General features: G+C 41.1%; 2 protein-coding genes and 1 long non-coding RNA gene across 7 annotated transcripts in view; 2 read left to right on the forward strand and 1 right to left on the reverse strand.

Annotated features, from left to right (window-relative positions):
* The window catches only part of LOC106016510 (uncharacterized), a 79,016-nt gene extending 72,897 nt beyond the window's left edge, over positions 1 to 6,119 (forward strand). The window contains exons 4-5 of the long non-coding RNA XR_003494780.3: positions 5,147 to 5,225; positions 5,778 to 6,119. This is a non-coding gene — a long non-coding RNA (uncharacterized lncRNA). The remainder of the gene's footprint in view (positions 1 to 5,146; positions 5,226 to 5,777) is intronic.
* Positions 6,120 to 6,996: 877 nt separating this feature from the next.
* The window catches only part of ARL13B (ARF like GTPase 13B), an 86,502-nt gene continuing 81,417 nt past the window's right edge, over positions 6,997 to 12,081 (forward strand). The window contains exon 1 of the mRNA XM_038183731.2: positions 6,997 to 7,140. The gene's annotated coding sequence lies outside the window, so the exon portion shown is untranslated. The remainder of the gene's footprint in view (positions 7,141 to 12,081) is intronic.
* PROS1 (protein S) overlaps positions 8,732 to 12,081 on the reverse strand; it is a 35,579-nt gene continuing 32,229 nt past the window's right edge. For 2 of the 5 annotated variants that reach the window (XR_005267852.2, XM_038183708.2), the window contains one exon: positions 8,732 to 9,320. Coding sequence is in view for 2 of the 5 variants with exons in the window: in XM_038183708.2 (XP_038039636.2) it covers positions 9,208 to 9,320 (113 nt within the window). In the remaining 3 variants the exon portion in view is untranslated. Of the gene's footprint in view, positions 9,321 to 9,626; positions 12,057 to 12,081 lie in introns of those variants that run through there. The other 3 variants (XR_003494778.3, XR_011803877.1, XM_027449416.3) reach the window with 2 other exon arrangements.

Raw genomic sequence — 12,081 nt, forward strand, 5'->3', positions numbered from 1 at the left:
TTTTGGCTCATTTAAGATAAAAACAAAAATAAATAAAGTAGTCTCTGTTCCACATGCTGCAAATACTACTTATCATTTATGCAGACCATAGCTATCCAGAGTAGTGGTCTTTGCTCTTATCCTTATTTGCAACTTATTGTCGCTGTGTTTTGTTTTGTTTTCCTGATTTTATGTAATATTTTTTTTAGTGTTAAAACTCCGAGGTAGATTTTTCTTAATTTCCTTTAATTCAGAGATAACACTGCTGGTGGAAGAGAAGATGCAGTTACCCAGACCACTTCAGATGTTCTTCCACAATATCTTCAAGCACTATCTGAAATGCTCACGCGAACCAAACGCCGCCTCCTAACACATCGGGATAGAAACCTTATTTGCCCATAAGTACGGAAACCTTTCACTGTGGGTTTACAGGGCCTCGCAAGTCTGAACATGTCAGGAGGTTTCATCATTGCTGCTGTTATTACTATTATTATTAAAATTGCGCTATAACTCTTCCAGAAGCTAAAAAGCGATCGTTTTCTCCCGAAACCGATCGGGCAGCGCCACTGCGTGGCTCCCAGGCGCACAGCCACCGCCTGCGGCTGCCCCTGCTCGGTTGCAAGGGCTGCAGCCCGGTAGCCCCCGCAGCCTTCCCGTGTCCAGCCTGCTGGAAGCTGAAGAAAGAAACCTTTAAAATGCGCAACGAGACTCTGCAGAGTGTTTGAACCGGGTCTGATAAAACCTGAAAGGGCGCGTCCCCTCTGAACAGCATTGCAACCCTGTCCAGACCCACTCCCCGTTTCTCACCTTTGCCTCACCTTAATATTTACCTCTTGTTTTTGTTTTTTTTTTTTGACTGGGAGTTTGCTGGCTGGGGAGCTGAATATGGCCCGTTAATTTAATTGCAGATAATAATAATTAAGTAGATGCTGCCAATGCCTTGGTGCATCCCAGGAGCCCCAGCTGCCGTCCTCTGGCCTGGAAGCCCAAACGCTGCCCCACAGAGAGCACAGCTACTCCCCCTCCCAGGCTGCTCCCACCTAGGAGAATAATTTTTAAACACAGCATGGCATTTCCTCCCAAACTGAATTTCATGAAGTTTCCATTCCTCTGTAATCCTTTGGCATTTCTGGATTCCATTTGCAACACAAACCAAGAAGTTTGGAGAAACATCAAAGGTGTTTTTTCAGAGATAGCAATGCATGCAGATGCACTTGCTCTGCAGCAGATCTTGCATAGCCTTTAGAAAGTGAGTTTATTTCTGGAAACCTGATTTATGTAACAGCAAATGGATGGATAGCTGATCCCCAGGGGAAAATGTAAATCAGCACTGACAAGCACCTTGAAAGACCATCAAGTTCCAACCTGATGCTGCCAGGCTGATAACTGTATTAGCAAATATTTTATACAAGCCTGGCATGTGTGCTCCCCGATAACCATGTGGCTTTTAACAGCTTACATAATGTATATGAGCACTTCTCTAAGCTCTGGTGTATCATGCTGTATCAAAGTGTTGGATGGGAAACTGGCAATAGGTCATCCAAAATTATGCGATTTGACATGAAAGGATTTTGCCCTTATATGGCAAAGGTAGAAACTCTCCGGGTGGTGGTGGTGTGTGTTTTGTTCTTAAACCATCCAATTCTCCACACACATGTGCTCTGCTGACAGCACAGCTGTAATTATCCATGTGAGAAGCACCTGTTTCTGATTGTTTTTAGTGTCTTAATTAAGCATATTTGGCCAATGAGGCAAGGGCACAGTGGTTGAATGGGCCCATGGCTGCAGCTGATATATACAGGCAGAAGAGATATGTGGCAGGCAGTGTATCTTAATATGGGCCATCACCTTTTGTCATGTTGTAAGCAGAGACTCCCCTTCACACGATACAGAGTGCTTTGCACAGGAAATATTTGTGCTGTCTCAGTCCATTAAGTGTTTGTGCTCCTCTTCAGTTGAACTTTAATGCTGACTCCACTCAGGGTGTGTTGCTTGTTTTGGAAATACTTGCGATATCCCTCCAATGTTTATTTTCTACCCCGACATGCTGCTACATTCCTGTAAGCTTTCTCTGGCTACAATGCAGTGCTTGGCCAGGAAACAGAGAATACAAATGAAAAACAGTGCCCTGATCCTAGGGAAATGTAGTGAACCTATAACAGAAATTGTCTGATTGGAAACAAGGCTAAGATTTCCAGGGAAATAACAAACAAACAGCTGGTCAGCACCCCTGTAAGATCATCAACTTCAAATGTGTATTTCCTGGGCAGATCAAAATGTTTTGTTTAGTTCTCCTCCTCTGCCCTCAGCAGGTAGTAGAAGCAGAGGGCAGGTCCAGTGATAATGTACCAAAGCAGATAATGAGATGGTTAATAACTGTGGAAAGAATTTGTAGCAACAATTTGTATGGCCAGCTAACTGTCTTCACATTACTTCCAGATATGGATCCAGGCTGCCAGCTTTCTCCCACCTATTGTTGAAGACCAGCACTTAAACCAACAGAACACCTAAAGGCAGACTCATAGGGCTAGCACAATTCTGTGCAGTGCTTTGCAGGAACCTAACGTCAATGGTGACATTGGGGTCACTTTTGCCAGGTTAGCAGAATATTGGAAGCATCAATACAAGACTTGTGTTTTCTGAAGCAAGGGCTTGACCACTCAGCAAAGCAACAGAAGTTTCCAATGTCTGTATCAGAGAACCTGAAAGCAGACCCCAGTGTCCATGAAGTCACAGCACTGTAGAGTCTCTGCATATGAGCTAGATGTGAACACAGCTAAGGCAACTGAAGGTACAGATGCAGACCCAAATTCTTCAGCAGGTGGTTATATCACCACAGAGGGCTAGACAGAGGCCTGGCTGCACTGTCACTACCTGAAACATGCTCAAAATTCAGGATCTCCATAACAGCTAACACCTCTCCCTTCAAACCACATTGCAGTTTGACATGTTATCTCAGGGCCACCCTGGGACCACACTATATCTTCTGCTAGACTACAGCATGGCCCAGGGGGACAGCAGGGGATCAGGTTATCCACAATAACAGCTTGCCAAGGTATATAATCTGGTACATTAAAACTAAAATATAGTTGGATAGTACCAGCCACTTTGAATCCCAATATGCGATCAACAGTGGAGTCAGGGAAATGTGTGACAGATCAGAAAAGGGAACTTGGGTAGGCATTTCATCATCTAGAGGCATGAGGAGTCCCATATGTGGTGCAGGGGGCTGGCCACAGTGTGGGGGGGGAGGGGTGGTTAGGGACCAAGAGGAGACCAGTGCCTTGTTTACACATTTGTGTCCTAGAAATGCAGGGGCTTTGGAGCATAATGACCTTCTCTCCTCTGTGCTTCTCCTGAGAAGAAGGCTTCTCCTTACCTACATCAGGATAATACGCTAAGGGGTGCATAGCAACAAAACAGCTGTGAGGGCCAGATAGTAATAGACCGAGTCCTGCCCACCTGAAGAATGGCCCTGAAGAAGATGCAGTACAGGAACTCTGAAAACACATGGGATAGTGGGGGGACAATGCTTGAGAAATCTCTAGTTCTTAACCAAAAATTCAATTTTTCATTGCCTTCAGAATAGTGTGTGTGTGTGTTGTTATGTTTGATTGACAGGGTGACTGAAAGTCTGGTAGCACAACAAAGTCCAGATTTGTCTATAAATCCCCATTTCAAAAGTTGGTTTCCCAGACTTTTGTAGAAAAAGAACAACCCAGTTGTATGAAAGTGAGCCAGATTCTTTCCTGGTTTATGAAGCAGCGAGGGAATTGATAACTAAATACCAGTGGCAGGCGCTGCAGTGCAGATGGTGCCTGAGCCTGAAAGACAGCGGCATGCCTGTTACACTCCAAGTGAAGCTGCTGAGCTGGCAGCCACCACAGCCATTATTTTATTGCTAAGCTAAGCAGATCAGACATGTAAGTTCACTGGGACCTAAAAATGGTTCATTTGTACTAAGATAAACTTCAGCACGAACATTCACTGACTAGCAGCACGTCTGCAGTTCACCCCTTGTGGATGATGGATGGGAAACCAAATACTCAGGAGGAGGAGACTAACACAGAATAGAGAATTTGTCCTCAGGGTAGTGTTTGGAGAAACTTTTTTTCTATTGTAAAGAGAAAATAGAAGGGGGGGCAGGACTGGTTTCTGCCTTGTAAGGCAAGGTAACAAATCTGGCGTTGTAGTCTAGTGAAAAGTCAACCCTGTGACCAGCAGCACGAGGCTGAAGTCCTTGAGCAGAGATCTGTATTGACAATATGAACATACAGAATTGCTGTATGTTTGTGAATCAACCCATATGAGTTGCAGTGTCTGTGGAGACCACAGTCAGGCAGTGAGACCAGCTGCGGTGCTACCTGGGCCTTCTCCTTCCATCACGAAGCAACGCAAATGAGCCTGTACCACGTTCCATGTGGGTACCACATCTAGCTTGTATGGAGTGAGCTGGCTTATTGTAATAGATCTTGGCTTCTTGGAGTAAAAATGAATCATCTGTAGGTGGAGAAACTACGTGTTCTCTGCTCTCCACACCACACAACAGTTGAGCATCTGACTGTACCTCTAGACATCAGTCCTGTACAGCATTAGTTGAGCTTAAGCCCTGAACAACCCAACACAAACCATCTGCTCCTCCTCTGCTCTCTTTGCACAGCCAGCCAGCTTCTTTTTTCTGCTCCAAGGATTGAGTGAAAGCCAGCAAGCTCTTCTCTGAGGCTCAGGCATAGCCACATCAAGCAACTGGACCTTCAGACTGGTAGAATCAGTGTAGAGATGACTTCTGCCTGCATTGCAGGATCCCAAGCATTCTCACTGGGGCTGTGGTGTATAAAGGTAGCTGCAAAAAGGTATCAGTGCCATTGCAACTTCCTTTGTTACTAGGAAATTCAAGTCTGGATAGGAAGTTACTAGCAGGAGTTTAAACTTGCATTGCCACATAAGCCAGAAAGGGTTTATGTTAAGCACTAATGACTTAAAAACACATTGAGCTATGGATTTATATAGTAACATTTTCAACAGACATGGGAAACCATTAGGTTTCTGGATTGTCTGGGGAATTACTTTCTCACTCTCTGTATATATTGTACTTAACAGAAACAGACTACAGTGGGTACCCCAGCATAGTACTGTCACAAGCATGTGTAATTTTTATTTGTTACAGAATCATTGGACCTGTGGTATTTCTCCTTTGACTGCAAGGACAACACTCTGCAGTTGTACTGAAGTAGATTCTTGTTCTGGTAAGGAACAGCGTACAATTTAAAGTTGGGCTCTGGGACACAGCTCAGGTCCCTCTGCCTGTGTAACAGTAAGTTTAGGACAGATTTTCAGGGGCGTGAAAGTGGAGTGGCAGGTGGATGCCTGGTGTCCTTTTGCACCGCCGGAGAGCATTCCTTCGTGTATTGTTCTGCCATCTGCCTACACACACACTCTCTGCATGTTCCAAGTTAAACCCAGCATTAGCAGCAGAAAAAAACAGTGCACATAATGACAAAAAAATAAAAAATGGTTCTGGACAAAATGCTCTGGGGGTCTGTTTAATATTCATTGTGAATATTGCTGAGCAACTGATGTCCCCTTCAAGAGTTTCACTGGTTGGAGTTTTTGGGGGGTGGAGGGTGGATTTTTTAATGTCGAGACCTACAACAGGCTGTAAGACTGCTTAAATCAATTTTGTAATTTGTTAGTGACAGTTTCTTCAGGCTTCTGGTAGTAGCAGGATACTAGAAACACTGGCAAAGCTTGTTCTTAGTTTCTTATGGATGCATTAAACTACATTTTCATCCCTTGAGATCATAGGTCATAGCTCTGCTTTGCCAGCATCAGCTGATGACTTCACTGACACCCAAACCAGAGCAAGGAACTGCTGAACGCACCAGCTGCTAATATCATCAGCAGTGGGGAGCCTGCGACTCCTGCTGTCTTCACCTCTTGTTAAAAGCCCAAAGTCAATTCAGAAGAAATGTTGCTAAAGAGTGTGAACAGGTGACAGGGTAGCCATTTAAGTTGCTTACTTTAAAACTGTAGTAGAAGATATCACGTCTTCTGAAGGAACAAAATGTGAAATGAACAGTCACATAATTTAAATCAGTGGCTAGGCTTTCAGTTATAAAGAACTTAGCAACACATCTTGCCCCAAATTATTGTGATTACATCATGTGTGTTTGTTAGAAAAATATTCAGCCCACATTTCTAAAGTTTATCGGGTTATTTATTTAAAGTGTTTCCCTTGCAAATAAATTTTGGAAAACAACAGTGCAAGGCTCATCTTGCTTTAAAAAGACTTTCAGTAACTTTGCTCTTCTTACTCAAAACCTTTGTTCTTATCCATCATTTATTTAATGAGACAATCTTTTTTTATACGGACCATTCTTGGAACTATTGTTCATTTATCTTTGTCTGAAAAGCTAAGTGCCTACAAAAGCAGCCTTCACTCATGCAGACAGGATGTCAGCATCTCTCTTGACTGCTTGACCTAGACTACCATTTCCCACATGGGGTGGAGCGCCCCAAGGAGGCCGTGTTCTTGGCCCACCCCAGCGTGAGGAAGGACGGTTTGGGGCAGATCCTGATGTCATTCTGGTTCACATCTGTGGAAAATGGCAAATGCAGAGTAATCGCTTCACTATGAGGATTTTGTAAGGCTGCCAATGAACTACTTATGTGTCGTCTGGAAGACTCTGAAAGCTTGTATAATCCTTTACCAAGATACAAACTTGAGTTTGTCTATGCAGCTTGCTTAATGCCTCAATTGACCAGTGTTTTAATATAAAGACATGAGTTACAAGGTGATAGGATTTGCCTGTTCCAGGCAAACAGGTTTGTTAAATCTACATGACCTTCTGTTCCAGAAGAAACCCTTTAAACAAAAGGCTGGCTTCTGCCCAGGTTTAAAAGAGAAGATTGCTTTTCAATTGACTAAGTTAGCAGGAGTCTGTGACCAGCTGGTGGCAATGATCACACAGCCTGTGACAGGCTACAAAAGAGAAAGGCTTGCTCAAAGGAAACCTTTTGTTTTCCTTTCTCTCTCTCTCTTTTATTTTTTTTTCTTCTTTTTAATTCCATTATTTATTTATTTAGTTAGTTTTCTATACAGAATTTTGGTTCAGGAGAATCATACCAGAACTTGATGGAAAGAAAACTTTTCCTGGAAAGGTAAGACACTGCTCAGTGGTAATCAAAACATTTGCTGTTTTATACATGAACTGTTTTTTTCTTCGAGTTTATTTTAAGCAGAGGCAGTTTTATTCTCTGTCCTCTGTACTACCCCAAACTTGCAAAAATTACTAGCATGTGCCTTCTTGCATTCTATTAATGAAGACCTTATCTTTAATAAACTCGTATTTCTGATATCACCCATAAAACCCCTAGTAAATTCCAGAAATGTTGTTCCCCAGTTCTGTGGCCCTCACCACCTCCTCAGTTCGCTTGTGCAGCATGTCAGCAGAGCTGTTAGTGTGAGCTTCCCACCCAGTGCCATGGTGGGCCGCTAGCAGAGGAGGTTTGCCCAAGTCAGAGAAGGAGGAAGCTGATTATGGGCCTGTATCTAGAAAAGCAAGATATGTGGCTTTTTGTAACTGCAGAGCCGTGAGGTTTTAAGTTGGTTTTTGTTTTTCTCAGAAGTAGGCGATGAGAGGAAAGAAAAATACGGTTTATTAATGACAAGAAACAAAAGCAATGTTGTGTGTGGAGCTAGCCGTTCAGACTCGAAAAAGCAAAACAAGATTTTATGGACTATTTCAAGGAACCTATTTTGCTCCTGAGAGTATGTGGTCAAGGGACTTGATGTGTAGCAGGTCTGGCATCACAAGTTAGTCTGGCACTTCCAGTGTCTTCAGGTAGTTATCTAACAGTGGATACTCATAAGCAACCTGAAATCCTTGTTTGAGTTCATGTGCAAGAATACTTGTTCAAGTACCAACATTTTTATGGCTGGCCATTGTGGGAGAGACGTACCACTAACTCTTGAGCAAACTGTCGGTGCTTTTACATCACCCTGTATGTAAAGTGAGGTTAAAATGTTTTAAAACGGTGGGGCTTTTTTGTTGTCGTTGTTTTTTATATAGTGTTTGTGTTTGGAGAGAAAGGGAAGTGAAACTCTTTCAGATCAAATGGCTTGTGCTTTTTTTATTGGCGTCTGGGGAGGCAATCAAAAAAATCTAGAGATGGAAAGTGAAAAAGCAACATGGAATGACCTTGTTTTCTTGTTACTTGTTTTTTCTACTTCCCTAACTTCTGGAATGCTACAAATTATTTTTTTAAGAAAGCAATACAATTAACTAATGAATTACGTACAACTGTGTAGATTTTTAACCACTTGGTTGATTCAATGCAAATGCATGTAAGAAACATGGTTAAGAGCTCTTCTTCTCAGAACCAGCTGATGATTTATCTGCTTATTCACATATTCCTACTGAAATCTAACTATTCCATATATGAGCAGTGTAACAGCGGGGGTATACTCATTTGTGTACAGGAAGCATTGTTGTCAAAGCATGAACAGTAAACCCTATTCCTGTGAAGTTTTTGTAGATGGTTTGAATGGAAGCTGCTGTAGATGCTTCTTTTGATTTCTTATGATAGCACATAGCACAGCAATAGTGCTTATGTCTTGTTGGCACTTCTGCACCCATGTGACAAGTAATAAGCTGTCTAAAATGACAGCAGCCAAGATCATTTTGCTCTAAAGTGCTTGTGCAGGACTGTGGTCAGGAAAAGAGTGGGAGAAAATCAGAATCTCAGCGTCTCGGTTCTTCTTTTATTTACTAAGTGATACCTTATTTATCCCTTTGGTATTAGCTTTTACAATTTTTCTGATAACTAATTTTTTAGTACACAACTGTTGTTTCTGGCAGACAAAATGTGAAATGCTCCCACATCTATTTTTTTTTTCAAATCATGCAGTTGCTGAGGCAGCAAAATACTAAGCATGTACATATGACTAATGACACTGGAGGACTAATATCAGTGCGTTGTTGAGTGATAAGCAGGACTGAAATGTCTGAGAAAGCTTGGCCTCTCTTTCTTTGAAGATGACAACCCTAGAGCTAATTTTAAGCAACAGGAGTGAAGGTGTTCACGCCCGGTTTAGCTAGTTATCTTCACCAGGAGACACACAGGCATTAAAGCATGTAAGCTAACTTTAGATCAGGCATATAAGCAGAAATCTTCTCTAGTATAAATAAGAACCAATTTCATGGCTACATCTCATTTTCAGGGAAATCAGGACATGTAGATTTGTAACACTTGGTGTACAGGAGCTGAAGAAGCCCAGAGCAGGTACCAGCTGTTCCCGCTGTACAAACGCTGAACAGCCCTTCCTGAAATGATTATGCCTAAAAATGAAATTAAACACATTTGATAAAGGAGAGAAGATAGGAATTAATAACTTAAATTGTTGTTGTTTTTTTTTTTTTTTTTTTTTTTTCCACATATGCTTTTAAGCTGAGCTTAATTTCTTCAGGCAATATTAAAAAATTAGTAAATTCAAATATTTTTCTAGAGAACATGGATTCCTCTTTGGATAGCACATTAATTTGAGCTCTTTGATACTGAAGACAATCCCTTAAATCAACCATTTGACCAGTAGAACCAGTCCGGCACAGTGAAAATGAACAAAGATAAACAAATACAACTTAAAATGAGAAGAAAATTGCAAATGCTGCTTTATTTAATTCTTACAATAGGGAGGCACTTTTACATTAAAAAACAAAAACAAAATACAGTGCAGAGGTTTCATTACAACTACAGTATCCAAAAATATTCCTGCATGAAAATAAAAAGAAATGGTGTCTGTGTGGGAAACTTAAATGATTTTTGTTTTCTTTAATTCCAAGTCAATACTAATAATCCCACTTGAAAAATATGTTTTCTTTGTTTTTCTTCTGTTCACACAGATTGATATAACTGTTTGTAGTATTGCTGACACTTTACTCTGTTTCCCCTCAAACTAATTCTGTATGTACTTACACAAGGCAAAGAAGCTTACTGAGGGCTTTGCAAAATTTAGTGGGTGCTGTTGAGATACTGTAAATTAAGTAGTTAAAGGTGTATTTTATGTCAAAATTCCCAATTCAGTTTCACTTTGAACAAGACCTGCTTATTTCAGTAGAGTTACTCTTTGCCTTAGGCTCAAATGATGCATGTGTTTGTGGGGATGGGAAGAGATCATGGAGGGATGCTTTCCTGCAGTTATTTCCCCTCCATACAGTCTGGATAAATGATTGCAGGTATTTTGTTTGTTTGTTTTTCATGCCATCCTAGAAAACTGAAGCAGTTTGGCAATTAGCCCCTGGGTGTCAGCTGTGTGGAACTCCTGCTGATAAGCAGCTAAATAGAAACCCATGCTGAACAGACTTGGAGACCATTCTGAGGCTGGCTGGCGTGGAAGTCAGAGCAAACACTGTATTATATTAAAGGGCACAAATGGGAAGCGAAGTTAGCAATAACCTCACAGCAATAACGTTGAAAGATGGCCTCAGATTCTGTGGTGCTGATGTACTAATGTGAGTACTCAACCATGAAAGAAACCTTGCTAATGTCACTAGGAGTATCTGTGGAGAAAGGCAATCCTCAAAATGACGATTGTCACAATCCATCCTTCTGTACGTACATTTCCACTTGATTGTCTCAAGCAAAGAAAGCAAACCTCAGGTTGAAAATTCTGACAGATAGTGTCTCGCTGGTTGATTGATGGGGGTATACATTCATTGCTTTACAGCAATTCTCCTGCTATTTATTTGTTTGGGGGTTATCAAAAGCACTAGGTGAGCTGCACAGGGAAGCTCCTGGTTGTGTTAAAATGAGATTGGAAGTGGAAGAATGCTCTAAGAATGATAAAGAAATACTAGAAATGCTTAAAATGAACACCTGAGGAGAAAAATACTCTTCTAATCGTCTGTGCTTTTAAACTTGGCTGAGCAGAATATGGCTTTATGTGCGGATGTTACTAGCAAAACTTAGGCTTTCAAGTAGGTCAGAAATACCTGCAAGAGGGTTTGCAAGTAAGTCTCTTCTGAGGGCTCTGTGAATGCGAGGTTAACCTAAGTAAAGGGAATACAATGGAACATTACAGGGTGCTCCTATTGAGGAGTGAAATTTGTCATAAATGGAATAAAAGTTTGCTGCAAGTTCTCAGCTTTATTTATCAAATTCCAGTTTCTTCTCTTATGATGAAGACCAGAGATTCTTCCCTCATGCAATTTTCTGTTTTCTAAAATTGCCTCAGCTGTATTTTAATCCACTTTGGAAGTAAATTACCTGATCTGATCCAGAACTCTGTTAACGGTCTAAAGCTGGGTTCCTCTGACAGAAGAATTAAAGTCGGTACAATATAACAAGAGCTATTTTCAAAAGTTAAACTACTTAAAAATATTTCCGTTTGGAAGTTGCTTTATCAGCATCGGTACAGTATGTAAACATGTCCACAGAGAGCCTGGGCTCTGGATTCCAGGGCACCTTCTCCTTTACTGAAAGCACGTACTACAAAACCCGTAGAGATTTCTCTTTGTATATTACGTTTGGAAAAGTTTAAAGAGAATGGCTTTGTTTAGATTCAGATAGGCTGCCAAAATTTGCAACTTGTAACTCTGTGCTGATATATGAAAATAAGATGTAAAACTTCTCTCTCCAAACTAAATATATCAAGGGCATATTCTGAACATGGAAGATAATTCTGGCTTTAAGATTTATCCCTGATATGGATAAAAGAACACTTCGCGGAGTTTTGATCTTGATTATGTCTCTTTACAGCTGAAAAGAGAAGAGATTTTTTCACCCACATTCTATATAAAAGGGAGGAAAAACATGCCGTTGATTATTTTCCTGGCACATCTTGAATAAAATAGTACAGGCTTCATTATGGCATGAGACTAATTATGCAAATTATATCTGAAAGGAAAAAAAGTTAAATTAAGAATTGAATGGCTACTCCATAATCAGTGGGCACGAGTGAGATCTAATGGAATTGTGTTTAAAATCGGCTTCATCCAGATCCAGCTGTCTGCTGTTGACCTTCACCTCCATGCAGCCGTTATAAAAAGCAGTTACTAACGTTTCACCCAGAGGAACATCTGCACAGAAACACATTCAATTAGG

Source organism: Anas platyrhynchos, chromosome 1 (assembly GCF_047663525.1).
Source record: "Anas platyrhynchos isolate ZD024472 breed Pekin duck chromosome 1, IASCAAS_PekinDuck_T2T, whole genome shotgun sequence".
NCBI classification, from domain to species: Eukaryota; Metazoa; Chordata; class Aves; order Anseriformes; family Anatidae; genus Anas; species Anas platyrhynchos.